At 51.2% G+C, this 18303-nt stretch overlaps 1 protein-coding gene across 2 annotated transcripts; it reads right to left on the bottom strand.

Moving 5' to 3' along the window:
- Nucleotides 1–1626: 1626 nt before the first annotated feature.
- On the bottom strand, nt 1627–14642 carry L3MBTL2 (L3MBTL histone methyl-lysine binding protein 2). 2 transcript variants are annotated; one of them, XM_088532799.1, is made up of 17 exons: nt 14560–14642; nt 13299–13569; nt 12885–13018; nt 12407–12530; nt 12104–12183; nt 11069–11186; nt 10583–10717; nt 9850–9938; nt 8894–9125; nt 8068–8147; nt 7391–7495; nt 6040–6187; nt 5146–5228; nt 4296–4530; nt 3455–3520; nt 2401–2523; nt 1627–1818 (listed from the first exon to the last, which is right to left on the bottom strand). In XM_088532799.1, exons 1-17 carry the CDS (start codon nt 14575–14577, stop codon nt 1709–1711), a joined length of 2151 nt encoding a protein of 716 aa, XP_088388925.1. In that variant the 5' UTR covers nt 14578–14642; the 3' UTR covers nt 1627–1708. The 2 variants fall into 2 exon arrangements, with proteins under 2 accessions (XP_088388925.1, XP_088388926.1); XM_088532800.1 differs by lacking the exon at nt 3455–3520.
- Between the last annotated feature and the right edge of the window lie 3661 nt (nt 14643–18303).

The following is an 18303-nucleotide window of genomic DNA, read 5'->3' as shown; positions in this document are numbered from 1 at the left end:
ACGGGTGCTCGGCCCGACCAGGAGTTACCTCACAGAGACAGAGTCGCTGGCCTTGGCCCCATGGCTGCAGGAAAGGGGGCTGGCGGGGACCTCCTGCACTGCACCAAGTGCCCCTTCCAGGGGTGGGACGCAGAGCGTGCACAGAAGGTCAGACTGCATATGGAAGAACACATACAAAATCTCTACCAAAGTATCTTTCTTTCGCTTTTGCTTTTCCTACCCTCCCTCCACCAGCTTCCAGAACTTTCAGTCAGAAACAAACATCCTTCAGGCACCAGTGCTATTTTTTGTTGTTAGCTTCCCGCATTTATCCTAAATTCCCATTAGAGAAGCCTCTTGCCCACTTTGTATGCTTGTGTACAAATTTCTAATAAATACCCCTTCTAAGGCGTGTTTTCCCTCCTCTTATCTCTCTTCTTTAGTAAGCTGGCAGGGACTGCTTATGAGTCACGGGGTAGTGGGCTATGGCAAAAGGCCACAGTTTGGAGTGGCTGGCCAGGGCAAAAAGCCAAAAAAATACTTTCAACATCCAGTTTCTCCCCCTCTGAGACTCACAGCAGTAAATTAGTTTCCTGCTAGGAGCAGCAAGCTCAGCCTTTGCCAGCAAGTGCCAGAACCCCAGTTCCATAGGCCAGCTGCGATTCTTGTCTGTAAGTTCGCAGAATGAGCAGGGCCCAAGGCAGACACTGCGGGGCACAGCCCCTGCTCAGGGATGGTGCTTTCCAGGGGACTTCCATGAGACACTTCCATACCAGCCAGGGCCCAGCTGGGGCTCAGGCAGCCACAGCAGGAAACAAACAGAGGGTGAGAGGCCCAGGAGAAGCCAAGTCAGGATTACAGATGGGTTTGGGGGAGATTCAGGAAGGGAAACCGGACTTCAGATTTGCCAGAGTTTCACCTAGACTGAGACTCTGAACCAAGACTTGGGTCTTGTCTTGGCATCCCGTGCCTGAGCTAAGGAGCCCTTTGACCTTTGTCTTCAATTTCAGCCTTCTTCTCCTCCTCCTGGCTAATCTGGTGTTTTGCTGACCCAGAAAACAATATAGGAGCCTTTGGCTTCTTCCTGTTTAATCCACAGGGCTTTAGGATACAAACCATTGGTCAAACTTACAGAAGACTTGCTAAAAAAAAATCCCAAAAATTCAAACTGTGCATCAACTGCTCAGCAGTTCTAGAGTCAACAAGAAGAAATCATTTTAATAGAAAAAGTCTCTTACTCCCTAAAGAAGCATCATCCTTCCCTTTTTTTTTTCACCTCCTTTTTCTCCTATTATCCCAGCTCCCTCAGGGGCCACACGAGGGCACAGGAAGGATGTCCTTTGGTGAGGGCAGCTCTTCAGACAGGACTTGCACCCAGCTTCGCAGATGGAGGCTCCCCCTCCAGCCTGCCCCTCCGTGCCGCGGCAGCCGCTCCGGGCTCTCCGGCTCGGGAACCCGCCTGCGGAGCCAGGCACGCGGCCCCGGTGGCTGCTCCGGTCACAGCTGTCAGCCCGCTGCCCTTTTGGAGCTCATTCCCTGGGGCTTAAAATGACAAGTGTAGAGGAAGTCCTCTTGCAATCCAAGAAAGCAGGACTGCAGTGTTGCAAGGTGATGGGCCTTGACAAGGGAGGGCTCTTTTGGTTTCCTGCTCCGCTTTGCCAGGGCCTGCCTCAACAGGGCCACACGATGAAGCCCAGGCTGCTGAAGGCAGCTGGGGGACGCTCCAGGTTCAGTCTGTGACCTCCTGCTTTATGCTGCTGACAGGAATGGGAAGCTCTGAAACTCCATACTCTTCCATGGAGGGGTCGATAGTTTCTTCTTTCACCTGCACAGCAATGACTAAAAAAAGAGGGAAAGACAGAGAAATCAACCCATGCTCCCTCTGCAGCACTGCAGCACCAGCTCTGCCCCCACAGACACTCAAACACCCCTGTTTTCTAGCCCATTTCTTGGGGTATCCCTTCCAGAAAGGAGCCCTGTCCTGCTGAAGCAAACCACCTGGTGGCCACAGCAGCAGTCAGGAGGGGAGTGAACCCTGGCAGCATTCAGCTGTCTGCTCCCCAGAACCACCACTCTTAAATGCCAGCGTGGCCCTTGCCATACCTGCATATACCCCCAGCGGGGAAATGAAACTTCTGTGAGCAACTTGGACCCTCCAGAAGCTCTGCACCCACATGCATGCAAAGCACCTCACTACTCCCAGCTACCCAATAGCTTTGGTGAGGGACCCAGCTGCCAAGGCTCTTCGGGTCACCGCACCCTTCAGTGCTCAGCGTGAGGGACAGTGCTCAAATGCTGTGACAGCCTCTATGGGACCCAGAATGGGCCAGCACGTCTTCCAACACCTCCGTGCTGTCTCTCCTCCCTAACTGAGCCTGTACAGGCACAGGCTGCTTGCAGGACAGACCACTGCTCCCTTACTCTCATCGGGGGCCGGCTCCAGCAAGGCTTTGCTGGCAGCTTTCGCCTCGCGTTTCCCCTTCGGGCCAGGAGGCTTCTTGACCGTGTGCTTGATGGTGCGAGTTTTGACAGGTATCTTTTTCCCTTAACAAAGAGAGAACAAAGTATGAGGAAAAGTGTGCTTCTCTTCCCTAGAAGACAAAACAAAACAAACAGCAACCCTGCTCCACTGAGAAACCAAAGGCCAACAAGACCGGCCAGCCAACTGCATGTTCATTAGCTGCCAATTTGTTACTCGAAAAATGGTCTAATGAAGAAAAACCTCTATATGCATCATCTTAAAATACACTCCATCTTCTCCCTGATTAAAGGCAAAGTACTTCAGCACGGGCTTAACTTTCAAGGAACAGGTCCTGCTGGAGTCTGTTAACAGCTTTGCTTACCTGTCTGGCCTAGCCCTGGGAAATGGGCATGGTGGCTCCAAGGCATGGATACTGTAAGCATTAATATTTTCATTTTTAGATAACAGGCTTTATTTTGGTTGACTGTCTTTAGGTGTCTTTTCCTCTCTAACCCCGGCAAGGAGTTTCTTGCCTGTCTGCTCATGATTTGCCTCAGCTAGCTCCAAATAAGACAACGACAACGACAAGAACTCAAACAATAACATCATCCAGCCCCACCACTGGCATCTTCAGTTGTCTTAAGACCTTCTTTCCCTCAGCACAAAGTAGCCAAGGTCGTTCTCTAGCTACCCGGCAGCTGTGGCAAAGAATCTCCCTCTGCCCATGGACACAGGGGGGAAAGCAGCACACCTCATGCCTCAACACAAGCTCCTTCTACACCTCAGCTGACAGAAAGCAGGCTACAGGAACAGGTCCTTCCCACACAAACAGCCCTCGGCTCTCCTAGGTATCAGGGGAAATGAAGGAGGACAAAGCTGTGTTATCAGACTGGCTGAGGGCATCCACAGCAAGACAAGGCCTCTCTCTCCTGCTCTGCCAGGACATGGACAAGGTTCCTCTAGCTGGGCCCAGCCTGTGAGCGAGCGGGAGGGCGCTAATCAAACATCACTCACTCTTCTTTCCATAGGGTTTCTTCTTCTTCTTGGGCACCTCCTTGGCCTTCACTGGAGTTGTGGGCTCTGTCATGGAGACGAGAGGGAAACGAAAGCCAAGTCCCATAACCAGTAGGTAACTGGGATGAAGTGACATAAGCGAGAAACAAGATACACCCCTTCCCCCCGAGCCAACGCCCTCTCCCCCAGACAAGGAGCTGCGGGGAAGGCAGCGCCCTGCGCCGGGGCTGCGCTCTGCTTCCAGGCGAGGGCTCAGCGCAGCAGGCTGGGGCAACGTCGGGGAGAGAGGCCCAATACAGATTTGGCAGGGGCAGTAGAGAGACAAGTTTTGTAGCTTGGGACAAGAAGAAAAACATCTGCAAAGGTGAGGCAGTGGCCCCCTCCTTGACAAGGGAAGCAAGGAACTCTGGAGGGGGATGCTCTTACCTTTACAGACTTAGCCAGAGAAGGGAGGGGCAGAGAAGAGGGAGTGAGGGCAGAGCTGTCCCTGCTAGCTGGCTGAGGGTGTGGGTATGCTCAGTAAGAGGGAGGCTGTGCAGGGATAGGACCACCTGGAACTCCTACCCAACTTCAGCAGGAACAATTCTCTGTTGGCGTGCCAGGGGGAAACTGAGGGAAACCAAAGCCTCAGGCTGTCTTCTCCCCACCACAGACTCTTCTCTGCCAGCTGCTAGGCTGCGTAGCATCAGAGAAGGACTTGCAGTAGCCAGCACGGATAAAAGAGGTGAGCTTCTCCTCTCCACAAGGCCCAAAAAAGCAGGAGCAACTCACAGAGCAGGAGGAAGGAAACCTTTGCCTCTAGGCTTGCGGTGTAGAAAGCCACAGCGAAGCTTTCACTCACCTGCAGCAACAGGTGGTTGAAGCTGGTAACCCGTCAGCTCACACCACCCCACAGGATAAATGTCTGGAGACTCGCAGTCCACCCACTGGTCGTACTCGCTGTCCCAGCCGTCAAAATGAATGCTGAGCAGCCGGTGCACCACGCGCTTCACCGTGGCCACGCAGATGAGCCGCGGCTCCATCAAGTCCACTGCCTCCACTTTCATGCCTGCCTTGAAGCCGTGGTTCGGGCAATCCTAGTGGCAGGAAAACAGAACACCAAGGCAATCACATCCACTCTGAGTGGCGTAGAACAGCTACAGACCTGCCTCCGGTCTGAAGCATGCAGGGGATGCTGCTTCATCATAATTCCACACCCAAGCAATGCCAGGGACTTCCACACCCCATATAGCTCTATAGCAGAAGAGGGCATATGAACAGATCCAAGGCCAGCTGTGTCCTGAGTGAATCTCAGCCTCAATTAGGAGCAGCAGCATGCAGCAGTTAAGGACTTCTGATGAAACCCATAACTATGCCAGGAAATCAGAAAAAGTCCAAGTGCCAGCTGCATTTCTACAGGCAGCAAGTGGTGCAGAACCCATCAGTAGCCTAGAACTCTTAGAAACACTAGCGAATGGCAGGTCCCCCTCAAAGCAACCAACACAGCGCTCCACCCATGAACCGATGACACTGCTCATCACCACCAGGCAGACAGGACATTATTAAACACAGTGCACACCTCTGCCTTGGACTGTCTTCACACACGCTGGCTGCTGGCACAGAGGAACCCAGGAGCAGCGCCCGCACCTCCCATGCTCTCCCCTGCTGACTGCAGGCATTTCTGCCCATCTCCTCTCTGAGGCACCACTCACCGTGTTGAAGAGCCGGGCTGGAGCAGGTTTTGACTTTGTCCTTTCCAGGTAGCTTTCCCATTTGAAAGTCTTTGCATCTTGCCCTGCAGCAGGAAGAAATGGTCAGAGGGGAAAAACGCTGACAAGTGGAGGAAAAGAGAAAATGGCAGGAAGGAAGCACAACCACTTGCAAATCATGCTAATCCTGAGCATAATTCTACTGCACGGATTCCATGGAGATCCAGCAACCCCACCCAGTGGGGAAACTGAAAAAAGCACAAGCTGCAAACAGGCCACAGAGAAAAGGGAGGAAGGGACAGACCAGAAGTATGTGAAAAACCACGACTAGGACCACTGTTTCTCCACAGACAGAAAGATCAAAAGGAAAGCAGAAGAGCAGGAGAATACTGGACTGAAAATGCTGCCACATAGATATTCAGAGCAGGCCTTTTTGGGAATGGCTATACAGGACAATAAACAGTTCCTAAAGTGACTATAACTCCATATTTTTCAAGAATGAAATAGTCTCACATTTATTCAAATAAAAAGAACAGGGGCAAGTCCTGCCATTTGTATAATTGAGCCACGCAGCAATGTCTCCAGCTTACCCCTTCCCACCCTTTGTCCTTAAATTTGGGGACCCTACATCTGTCCTGCTCGTCCTCCAGGAGCTAGTCCACAAGTCATTAATGCCCTTTTGGAGATGTTGCTTCCTCCCACTGAGTACCAAGATTTGGTATATAGGCCAAGTTCAAGGGGACTGGCCTTCTGAACCAGCTCTATCTTCCCCAAAACAGGCAGGTTGGGACATTGTGGTTCTGGTTTATCTGAACCAGACACTTCTCAGAAAAAAACACAGCCCAGTGGCTTCTGCGTGCAGGGCTATCCCTGTGTGCAGACAGGTCTAAACGTCACCTTTTGGAGGAGTCAGGTCAATGCTGTTCTTCCGGCAGAAGTTGACAGGGAAGATGGCATGCGAAGAGGCATGGTAGCAGAACCAGTCAGAGCCATCTGCAGATGTGGCTCCGTCAATGCTGATCATGAGATACCCATCCAAGAGAACCTGCAGCAGAAGTGAAAGGGCTTGAAGAGCGAGCTTAACTTGCTCTAAAGCCTCTCTCTCCTCCCAGTGGCTGCTCCAAGAGCCCCCATGTCTGGGCCACAATCGCCACTAGATAGCACGAAGCAGAAATATGTGCTCCAGAATGCAGAGCAGCTTCCTGACGTACGTTACTCAGCACAAGCTAATGCCTAGAGCAGCTGTTTCTAGGGGATTGGGAGTAAGAGCAATAGTTTTGGAAAAAGAACTGAGGTACAAACAGTCAGGAGCTCTGTCCTCTCTCAGAAACAGATTCTCAAGACAGCCCAGGCAGGTGATGGGTTTGCTGCAGTTGAAGGGAAGGCCACCATTTCCAATAGCATCAGGACTTGTCCCACCCTGTCACTCATTGGTAATCGATACCTATCAAATGTGACAGGCACGACCACCCCAACATCTTCACATTTTGGAGCAGCAGCTGAAGGGAATGTTTTCAGGGTACAAAGGACTTTCTTAGCATCCCCTTGTCAAACCCTGTGCACCAAAGTCCTCTGCTGTTGGCTCTACAAGAGCAGACAGCTTCTTGAGGGAGCAGAAAGCTCATGACAATGCTACATTTCAAAAAATGAAAAGTGCCTCATGGAGAAAAGCTGGCTGACCCAACACTCCCTCCATTAGCACAGGAGCAGGGCTCATCGCCACCCCATGAGCAAATACCACACGAGAGGCACCCACCCTTATCTTCCCATACTGAGGAATGCCACCCATTAACTTACACAGCACGGCCCACGCAAAGCTCACCTCACACCCCTTCCCCCAGGCCCTTCTCTCCTCAAAGCAGAGCTGCACAGGCCACTCTTAAAGCCCCCTGGGAATTGCCATGAGCCTCTTGTGCAAGCAGAGCTTTCCTGCTGAGTGTCCAAGGGTGAGGGAGAGGTGGTTGCTGACTGCACAGCATGAAGATGAGCATGTTTGGTCTGCAAGCTCATCTTCATGCTGTTTTCTGAGGCATGCATGGACAACTGCTGGTCTCATTAGCCTGTCAGGCCACTGAGCTAAAAGCCCACACGCTTGCTGCCTACCTGCCTGACAGCTCCTCTTTACAGCCCTCCCCTCTCTCAGAGGAACCGCCCCCTAGTCTTGTTTGTTTGCAAAGGCCTGAGGAGAGGCTGAGGTGTCTCAGGTACACACAGCAGAGCCCCTTCCCTGCTCTCCAGTCAAGCTTACCTTACGGACAGTGGCCACACAAATGTTGCCCAGATTGAGGGGGTCAATGGCCTCGAGCTTCATGCCTTCCTCAAACCAGCCGCCTTCGGCATAGACAGCCCGTACCTAAGGGAGACCCCAGGAATATCATGTGCTGTGGAAGAGTCCCACCCTCACACCACCCACCCCAAGCTTAAACAGGATTAGAGCTTCTTTAGTTGGCTCAGTCCAAGCTGGAAAGGGAGAGAAAGGACAAAAGAAAAAAGAAAAACCAAGAAGGCACCAACCCAATGCTGTCTCTGTATCAGCAGTCCCTGCCAAAGTCTTGGCCAGTCACAGAGCGCAGCACCCAAAGTAAGCCTTCTCCCAGTCTTAATCCTTACACCTATTCAATCCAACCCCTTGTCTGAATTGGTCTCTCCGATGCAAACATCTTCCCTCACCCACTCTGACCTCCAAGTGGCTGCTCGCCCTTCAGCTGAATCCCTCAACCTGGTATTGGCTTTTGGTTCTTCCATCTTTCTCTTTTCCCTCACCCTGCCAAGCCTGAGCCTTCACACCCAGTTACCTCACTGTCCCATAGCTGAAAGGGGACAAGCAAGTCCCCTCAGCAACCCCAGAGCACCATATACCCGAGGAGGAAGTCTTACCCTCGCTTCCTTTGCTGTGGCCAGCACAGAAAGCAAGTGTTGTCTTACCTTTTTGAAGAGGTAGGGGACGGCATCGCAGTAAATCTTGCGGAAGGTGGGATGGTTGGCCATGTCGCTGCGCTTTTCCTCTGTAAGGAACAGAAGAAAGAGGTGAAGCAAAACCTGAAGCAAGTGCAGTGAGAAAGGGTCTGTCTATTAATTACCTGGTGAGAGTTTAGCAGCTATAGAAGAGCTAGAGCAGGGACCATATGAGTAATAAAAAGAACAAACATGTCAGTCCATCCACAGCTTCCCATAAGAGGGCCCAGGAGGCAGAGCTTGCTCAAAAGCAAGCCGATCTTTCTGGGCACAGTGGTAACACTGCTACATGCAGCTATGATCACCAGGGAGTGGCAGCAAGGAAACGGAGGAGACAAAACAAAAAGACTCAACAAGGTGAGCAGCTCCAGAGCTCTGGTCTGGCTTTTACTGGCAGACTAAGCCAGAAGCAAGCTGTTCTAAGCAAGAATCCTTATGTTAAGTCCAGAAAAAAGTCTCAGAAAAACAGAAGCCGGTGGTACCCAGTCTTACAGAAACCAGGGTGAATTTTCTTAAAAAGCCCATAAACATCTGATGTTGCAGGCTAGGCACTCTCACAATACAGGGCCAGACTACCTGCTTCAGGTGAGAAACTCTACAATCCCTGTGCCTGGACCGGTGATATGATCTCAACTTTGGGTCTATCCCAGGGGAAAAGCAGCAGCTGTGTGACAGACCTTACCCACCCAGTCCCAAAGCAACTGCCTGGCTCCCAGCATGTCAAGACTGGAACCAACGGCAGAGTCCAGGCAGCTCATTGCAAATCAGGAGTTGCCCGTGGTGCTCTGATCCCTACCTGCCTTCTTCATGCTGTGGCCCACCCTCCGTGACCAGCCCACAGGATGGATGAGAGGGCTCCACATGTGGCACCAGAAGTCATCATCGCTGTCACCGTCCTCATAGAGGAGCCTCAGCCGGCCCCCAATCACCGTGTCCACCACAGCCATGCGAGTCCGGGACACGTGGTTCTTGTCCACCACCTCCACCCGCATGCCTTGCCGGAACGAGTATTTCATGCTCTCCGCCATCTGGCAACAGTTAATAAGGAGGGGAGATCAGTCACCTGTGGAGTCTTCGTCCTCCAAACACCTCACAGTGCAGCTTTCCCCACACACATCCTGGCCAACTCCCTGAATTGCAGAGTTACCAGTTACCTTGCACAGAGCCAAATGCCATCACCTGCCTTCTTGCCAGCCACCCCTGGGGCCATCTTCCTTATCTGCAGTTCTCTAAAGCTACCAGCTAGGGGAGACTCTCTCCTCCCACTTCTGCCTGAAGGACACCAAACCTCCATGTGGACTAGGTGGGACTGCCACAAGAGCTGCCAAGCTCGAGGGCCACTTGCACAGCTGTTTCTGTGCCCCTCACTCCCCAGTAGGCTGCAGAACAGGCTTTTTGATTGCATAGCCCTGAAACAGGGCAGAATTATACCAGGCGGAACTCCACTGGTCTCTCCCATTGGGCAAAAGAAAACAAATTCTTGGTATTTTGCAGCAACTATGCGACAACAGCTTTTACATCCTTCTGTGTCTCAATGGAGAAACTAGTGTGCTCGCAGGGCCAGGGGACTCTGCCATTTCCCACAGCACTGTGACAGGCATATTCCGAGCATGCCCAAGCACTCACTGCTCCCCCCTCTCCTCCCCTGCAGCCATTCTCCTAGCCAGGAATTGCAGAGAACAGCACCAGGAGAGATGTCGTTCCACACATCTCCGAGTTCTTTTTCCACACAAAATAGTCTTCTGCATTTACCTTGATATGGAAATCCACAGGGATGGTCCTGGCTCCCACCAGCTTTTTCATGAGGTAACCTCTCCAATCTGTGTACTTGGCATGGATACCTGTACAAGCACAGGATAAAAAGTGCATCTTTATGCCAGTCGGAGTTTTAACGTGGTGCTAGATCTTTCCTCCTCTCTGAGAAGAGTCCATCTGCACTAAAAGGCCTTCCTCACATCCAGCTTCTGTACCTACTCGCAGGCAGATGGACTCTGTGAGCTTGCCCCCACGTTACTGCCCCCAAATACAACAAGCAGAGACCCAGCTCCCGGGATGAGACAGGAAGTGATATTGCAGCAAAACACACAAGTTTAACCTAATGCACTTCAGCATTGCCAGAATCCTGCCCAATTAACATTTCTTGTCTGCTCCCTGAGCGGGGACCACGGCCAGCATACTCCCAGTCATATGCCAGGAATATAGGGCCACGGAGTTCCCCCAAAGGCTATGTCTGGCCACTGTGTGGGTCACGAGGCACCTGCATTAGCCTGTGGCCACAGGTCCGACATCAGATCCGCATCTAGTGCCCTTTGGGACAGCCACAAGGAGATGCAGGGGAAGTCCCCATACTTCCAGAAGACTAAATGTCTCTTAAAACTCAAGTGCACATGGAGCTGCAGTCCCACATGTGATGGGAATGTCTACTGCTAGAGATGAACCAAGACTTCACACCAAGATACGTGTTGACCTCTCATGTCACACTTACTCTGTGGCGGCACCAGGATTTTGCTGTTGATGGCGCACCAGCCAATGGGATGAATATCCACTGTGCCCAAATTGCACCAGAAATCGTGGCCCGCATCGTTCTCAAAGCCCTCGTATCGCAGAAGGGCCCTGTATCCTGCCAGGACAGAGCAGACAATCACAGAAAGGCATTAACAAGCGTTTCTCCTCTCCCTGTTGGGCACCACAGGCTCATCCCCTACCACATGGCTTTCCACAGGTTATCAGGGCTTATCCCGCCCTTCCTCCTGGAAGCAAAGCCACACCCATAAAGAGCCCAGCAATTGGAAGAACATCCAGATGTTCGTTTTCTTCCACCCCAAACCATGAGAGTTCCAATTTTAAGGCCTCTCAGCAGATGTGGAGCTCCGAACAGCTAGTATTTTGCCTAACCAGCTATCCTCAGCTCTGTAAAGCTTCTCCTTGAAGTTTGCTATGCCTGGCCACTGGAGCCATATTGGAGGTGTACCTGCAGTCTGGATGACAGAGGCAATCCAGTACACTCGGCTGGGGAGCACGGCGTCACTGTTCAGCACTTCCACTTTCATACCTTTCACCACGTCATCCCACTGATCAAAGAGTGGCACCTGAGGAATTGAGGCAGCCATGAAGGGAGGAAGAGATTTACAGTCACAGCGGGGCTCAGGCTTGTTCTCCCATTCGAAGCCATGTTCTAGGCAGCTATGCTTTCACCACGCTCATATGCTTTGCCCTTCCCCAATGCACTGATAGCCAGAAACACCAATGATCTGCCCTAGTCATCCCAGTGAATCGCTGGTGTAGCATCCCCAAAGACAGAAAACTGCATAGCAACACTTCACTGCCAACTCTCCTATTATCCCAAAGTAGCTGTTGCCATTGCTACATAGCATCCAGGCCCTTATTCATCAGGAAAACTGCCATGTTCTCTTGACATATCCTCAAGATGCACAAAGTTTTGTCAATACTACACTGCAGACTGCGGCTCAAAAGGAGTGGAAAAAGTAAGTTTGAATATGCAGAGAGGACAGGGCTGCTATATTACTCAAGGATCACCACTCTTCCACTGAAGTACCTTGGCTACTTGGCCCTCAAGGATTGCAAATCAATGTTACAGAAAACGGACCTGTTGGAGGGGCAGCTGCTGCCAGATCCAGATGAGGTGAGTTCCTCCCTGCATATCATTCTGGGGTGCCCCCACCCCCTAGACAACATGCAAAAGCAGCAGGAACTTTCTGCTACCTGACCCACAGGCACCAGAACTGGTTCTGTCATCAGCTAAGACTGACCCATCAACCCTGGTAGTGCTTCTATCAAGTCCCCATATACTTCCTCTCTAAAACTCTCTGTGGGCCACTGATCCTCAGCAGGAAGGAGCCACCAACTTCCTTCCTTGAATCCTTTGGGGCCCAGTAACCTGCTGCCCCAGCCTCTCCCCACCGCTTGTCAGGAGGGGAGGAGAGGAGAGCCCCGCGCACGCGTACCCCGTGCGCAACACAAGGCCCGGCGAGGGAGGAGGACTCACATGTTTGAAGCAGCTGACGGGAGCTGCCTTGAAGCCATGTTCCTGCAGGTACTTTCCCCAGTCAAAGCCCAGGACGAGTGCTGTGAGGGCACATGAGAGAAGAACATGAGGTGAGAGAGGGTTGCAGGAGTGGCATTGAGCACATGGCCCTGATGCCCTGCGTCAGAGTGAGCCACACACATGGCTTTGGTGTAAGGCTGTACACAGTCGAGAGGGAGAGGACTGCAGAATTTACAGCCCTCAAGGAGTCCATGTTTTTGAGCCTCTCCCAGCTGCACCTCCTCCTGCATCACCCACACTCACCATCCTGGCCCGTTAACGTCCCATCTGCTAGCTGCCCCGTGCCCTGAGAATGCAGGAAGGCCCCAATCTTGGCAGACCAGGCCGCCTTGTGCAGGACTTTAGCTTTCTTCGTTGGTGGCTTCCCCTAAAAAAGGAAGGAAAATTAGAACCAAGGAGCACAAGAAAGGGAGCCAAGCCCTGCAGCTAGCCAGCAGGGGGGAAACCTCTATCTTGGGATGATTTTAAGATCACTGCAATTTTTACTAATGCTCAAAGAAGCAAGAAACAGCAGGCAAACATAACTGAACCCTTCTAGCAAGTGTCATTTTTCAGCTGGCACATTTTCTCTGGGGGTTCACAAGCCAGAACTACAAGGCACTGGTAATGGTAACTGTCAGCTGTCTCACTAGGCAGCAAGCACCCCTGCTGCGCACAGGCCCATCTGCTTTATCCCTGTTAAAAAATAAAAATAATAATAAAAAAGAAGACTTTGACTCACCTGCAGCCTGGCCAGGATGCTGGCCTTCTTGGAGTTTGAAGAGTAGCTTCTGGAGCAGGAGACGCTGCAGAAGCGTTTGGTCTTGGAGAAGAAAGCCTCCCTGGTGCCCACAATGCCACACATCTCGCACACGGCTGGCAGAAGCGGGAAGGCACGAAAAAAATGAAATGTGAGCAGCTGGCAGGGTTGATCAGCTACCAAGAGGAGTAGTCTGATATAGGAGATTAAGCCCAGGTAGCCGTGTCTGCACCTAGCAGTTCCCCTGGTAACCCATAAAACCTAGTTTCAAGCCAGGTCTACTCCCAAACCATAGTCAAGAAGCCATCCCATGCCCTTTGGCTTCCCCCAGCACAGTTCCAGCCCTTGGGCTCCCCATCACACACGTGCTTCAGGAGTGGGAAGGTAGCACAGTACCTGGCTCAGCGCCACTGTCCTCTGTCATTCGGCCTGTGGAGGGCGGGTGCTGGTGCAGAGGGGAGGTAGGAAGCTCTCCAATTTCCCGGTCCACCACCTCATCATCACTAGACTCATCCAGGCACGAGCTGCTGTCACTGCCCATGCTGCTGTTGTAGCCCCGGAAGCTGTCATAACCTCCAAAGATGTCCAAGTCATCATCCTCGTCCTCATCATCTTCCTCCCCCAGCCGCTCCAAGGATGAAGTCTTGTTGTGGAAGGGAGACGCTAGCTACCAAGAGAACCAGAGAGCTTTAAAACAAGCATTTTACACCCCTAACTGATTCTAACACCCCTAACTGATACTAACTGATACTAACTGATCCACTCCAAGGACAGGTACCACTCTGCTACAGACAGAGAGCTGGGAGGCAGCAACTGATGAAAGGACTGGAAACCCAGGGACTTATTTTTCAGATTAGATTAATCCTGACCTGGACTCCAAAGGAAGCTGGGGAAAGGCGTTAGCAGCAAGAAAGCAAAACAAAACAACCCCCTCCCCCCCAAAAAAGGTCCCCTAGGCCCTTCCCTGCACTCAGGGCTGCTTCCCTGGAGGTCCGCAGCTTCAAGCAGCATTCCTGATGTCTAAAAGGGGGTGGACTTTCTCGAAAAGTGCATTTGTCTCCATCTCACTCCTTTCTGGCCGCTCACCTTCACTCCACCCGTAAGAAACAAGCGCCTTTGGATCGCTACTCTTCCAGCGAACACGACTGGGAACTTAGGGACGATTAGCGCCGCCGGTGCCGACGAGCGAGGCCAGCAGCCCCGCAGCCCCACGCGCTGCGAGGCGAAGCGAGGCGGACGCGGCGCCCCGGGCAGCCCCGCTCCCCCGGCGGCGGCGGCGGCAGCCCGGCCCCAGGCAGCGCGAAGGCGGGGCCAAGAGCCACGCTGGTTACCACAACAACACGGCGGCCACGAGGAACAGGAGGAGGCCGCCCGCTTCGCCTGGCTCCGCGCAGCCGTTACCCAGCAGCATGGCCGTTGGAATGGCCGTTACCGCAGCCGTCAGCGGCCACCAGGCCTCTTCCTCTCTCTCTCTCTCTCTCCCTCCCTCCCTCCCTCCCTCAGGGCATCGTGTGATCCAGGCCTCCCTCCCCGCCCGCTGCTTCCCCTATCGGGCTGCAACGCGAGGCCCGCGGCAGGCCCGCGGCAGGCCCGCGGCAGGCTCGGCTCGGCTCGGCTCGGCTCGGCCCGGCCCGGCCCGGCGCGCGGCGCTCCTCACCTCGCGCTCCTGCTCCATGGCTCCCGCGACGCCTCAACCGCCTCGCGCACGGGGAGCGCCCCCCCGCCAGCCGCGCAGCTGAGTGGCGGGAGGCAGGAGCCAATGGGCGCGGGGGTTGTTCCCGACGCGCTCGCCGCGGAGCACCACGGGAGTTGTAGTTCGGCGCTCGCTTTGATGAGGCGGCCGGGGCGGCCATGACGGCTCCCCGCTTCAACCCCTCTCTTTAAGTTGCATTATTTAAGCTGTATTGAATCCCCCCTCCGACACGCGATGCCTAGCACGCTTCGGACACTTTTTAGTTTTGACCTTCTTTTTGTTGCAAATGTCTCTGGATTAGAGGTAGCTGGACAGTGCATCAGGCTGTGGCTGCTCATATTTTGCATAAGGTCTCTGCTGCCACTACTGCAGGATGAATTGGGTTGGAGTATGAGGATGAATTATGTTCACCTTGTTTAAAACTCAGCAGGACAGATGTCCCCTGTATCTTGCTAGGACAGGATGGAAGGAAACTTATCAGTGTGTGCGGAAAATCTCGCTGTCAAGAACTGAATGTCCAAAAGGAGACAGAGGAGTCCTAAAACTTTATTCGAATAAAGGGAGAGTCCACCGGGCATATCCCTGTGGGGTCTCTCCAATTGCTGGGGGACGCAGCCCCCCTTTTATCCTAATTTCCCGACCGAGGGACGCCCTCTCCTTTTCCCCATTGGCCAAGGTACTCAGAAGTTACAGCCTTCCCGGCCCGCCTACACCGAACTCCAGCCTCCCGCCATCTGTTCTCACCTGAGCTCACCAACCCCTTTGTCTCCCTTGCTGAAGAATGTGGGGGAATTGCCCTATTTCCCTCCTTTGTAAAGGCCCCCATCTCGTTGCAGATGGCTCTTTTTGTCCCACTCACTCATGGCTCCACTCAGTCTCCCCTCCCTTTGTCCTGCTCTTCAGCCAAACTGTGGAGAAACCCCCTTATTGATGAATACAGAAACTTGAGCATTCTGCTCAAGTGGAGCAGAGAGTTAGCACTCTTCAACCAAGGACAACTGAGAGCTGCTCATTAAAATCAGAATGTTTTTCACACATTGAAGGCTTGGCAGGAAGATCCAAGGTCCACGTATCCTTAAGTGAACTGTCTTCATTATAACACTAAAAATCATGCCCTTAGTACTATAATGCTAAAACTCATGCCCAAGACCCTTGCCCAGGTGAAGGCGCTTCCCCCGTGCATGGTAATAGTGGACATGAGGAGTAAGCAACATTATAATTTTATGTAAATTACTAATTAATCAATGTAAGAGGGATGTATTCAGGGAGTTACTGAGTACATAAATACAGTTTGGAAAGTTGGGAGTGTGTGTGATCAGTTTGTGGGAAACCACCAAGCACTTGAGCTTGAGCAACTCCGAAGTAAAGGAGCAGACCTCTCTCCTGCTCGTGTGATGATCAGCTCTGCACGCTGGGCGGCAAACCCGCTTTTTGGACAACGTTCTGAGCAGGCAGCTGGGCTCATGTCATTTACTGCCCCTCGACAGATCTGCATATTTAGTGTCCCTGCAGTGGCGCCCACGTCTGCATTAGGAAATGGGAGTCCAGAGCAATGCCAAAGCTGTTGTGTTAATGCACCACATGGTAACTTGTCTATATGTGTTAATCATGCTGCTCCCTGTGTCCTCAGATGATTGATTTCAGAGATTTCATACATAAATAGATATTTTAGTTGGCAAAGAAAGCATTCCCTACACAACAGAGCTCTTGAAGTGTTTACTGTGCTATGCCATTGGTTTTAAAATTTGTATGCTATATCATAGTTTCTTTATAGTACAGTAGCTTCTGTCCCTCTTGGCTTTTTTTTTTCCCCTCCACAGGAAACTACTGTGGTCTTAGCCCTGTGGCTAGCAACCTCCCTCATCCCAGCCCACTGTCAAGAACAGGCAAGAAGCAAGTGTCTCTCAGTATGTTTCTGGCGCTCATCATCTTCTAAGAAGAATCTATGTTCCCTGGAGTTAGTTTTACTTTCCGTTCTACTCCTTTTGCTGTTGTTATCATCTTCATTCTGTTCACACTGTCAAAAGTAGGTAAATAAATGCCTGTATCGAACATTCCTACTGTGTACGGATTTTGTAGTGAGTAGCTAAGCAAATAATGTGTGAAACATGCACAGTTCTTGTCTTGTGCGTATAGCAAAGAGATAGTTGTAGCCTAACGACAAGTAGCAAGAAAAAGCTCAGTTTAGTTCAAGTTTTATGTATATTGCAGACCTATATGGATTGCTGTTTTAGATGCTCCAAAGGCTCTAAAATGAGGCCACGGTCTGGCACTCTTTTAGCAAAGAAGAGTCGTTATCAGTGCTAACCACCTGGCATGTTCTGAGTAGTGGTTGTGGCAATATCTTAATTACTGGCTGAGGGTGGCAGGGACCTGTGCAAATCCTTCCACATGCAGCTTGATTGGCAGATTTCAGCAATGTCTGTGATCCTCCATGTTCTGGTCTCTCAGACAATCCTCCAGAGTTGTTAAGAAACAGAATATTGCTTTTAAATACATTGATACAGACTGAAATTATAAAGAAAGCAAATATTGCAAATACTCTTGCAAATACTACTGCAGACAGTATACTGTACGGACAGGCAACAAAGGTGTTTCCAGGAAAGACACAGATACCACATTAAGGGTTCATTAAATCTTTCTATTGCAACAATCTTTCTTGCAGCATATTATGTGCTATTGCCAGTGTATATCTCCTATTCCCGTAGCTGAAAAAGTTGTTTCCTTGGGTCTCAGACAGGCTGGCTCAAGGCTTCCTGGAAGCTGAAGCAAAAATCAGTATTATGTTAACACAGCATAGCCTAAAGCAGGCCCCAGCTCATGCCTTTTTTATGTGTTATTGCTGTTTTTAATAAACATTTTCAATAAATGAAATTAAATAATTTCTTTTTAATAAAATGAAAATTGGATTAAGGAATATATTTTCTTTAATGTGAAAAATCTTTATTTTGTAAGATTATTTGTAATGTTTCTTGTTGGCAGTTGCCACCTGTCCAACAATTCTGTCCAAATCTCTCAATTTCTGAGGAGCAAGTTTGATGTCTCCATCCTCACCTCTCTCCAGAACCCTCCAAGAGGAGCAGTACATTCCTGGCACTCCTCCCTGACCTCCACAGATCCTGGCCCAAACATCAGCTCCAGAAGCTAAATTTCTATTTCTTGAACCAGTCCCATGTCTATTGTCACATAATAGGAAAGATGACTGTAGAGGATGGCTTTCCCCAGTGTGTGGTGCTACCACAGGCAGGAGGACTTGCATCTCACCGTCTTAGCAACACTGCATAGTTGTAAAGCCAGCACCTTTCGTTAGGGATATAACAGTACCCTCAATACAATCTCCAGAAACCAAAACTCAGGGCCTAGATCAGAGTTCTGTTTCTCTGTCTTCTTTCCTACCGATGCCATGTACCTGTTCTCCGCTTTGATGCCTTCTAGGTGGAGCAGAAGCGTTAGGAAGCTTGTTACAAAAGGCTGCTGTGGGGTCCAGAGCACAGAAGGAGTACGTGATAAAAAATGATTACTCCTGCAAGGTAGAAGCCAGACTGCTTTTGCAGAGCAGTAGTGTGTTTTTTTTTCTCAACTTCTATGCAGATTTGGTAAGAAAACAACATCAATCACATAGGCTTCATTCTGGTAATCAATACTGGGAAAGGCAGCCATTTTGAAAAAAAAAATATTTATAGATTTATAACTCTTGATTGTATTCTC

Source organism: Tinamus guttatus, unplaced genomic scaffold, assembly GCF_059628265.1.
Source record: "Tinamus guttatus ecotype Peru unplaced genomic scaffold, ASM5962826v1 Tinamus_guttatus_pri_ptg000472l, whole genome shotgun sequence".
In the NCBI taxonomy this organism is placed as follows: domain Eukaryota; kingdom Metazoa; phylum Chordata; class Aves; order Tinamiformes; family Tinamidae; genus Tinamus; species Tinamus guttatus.
Note: the sequence above shows the minus strand (reverse complement) of the source record. Positions and strands in the feature narration are given on the sequence as shown.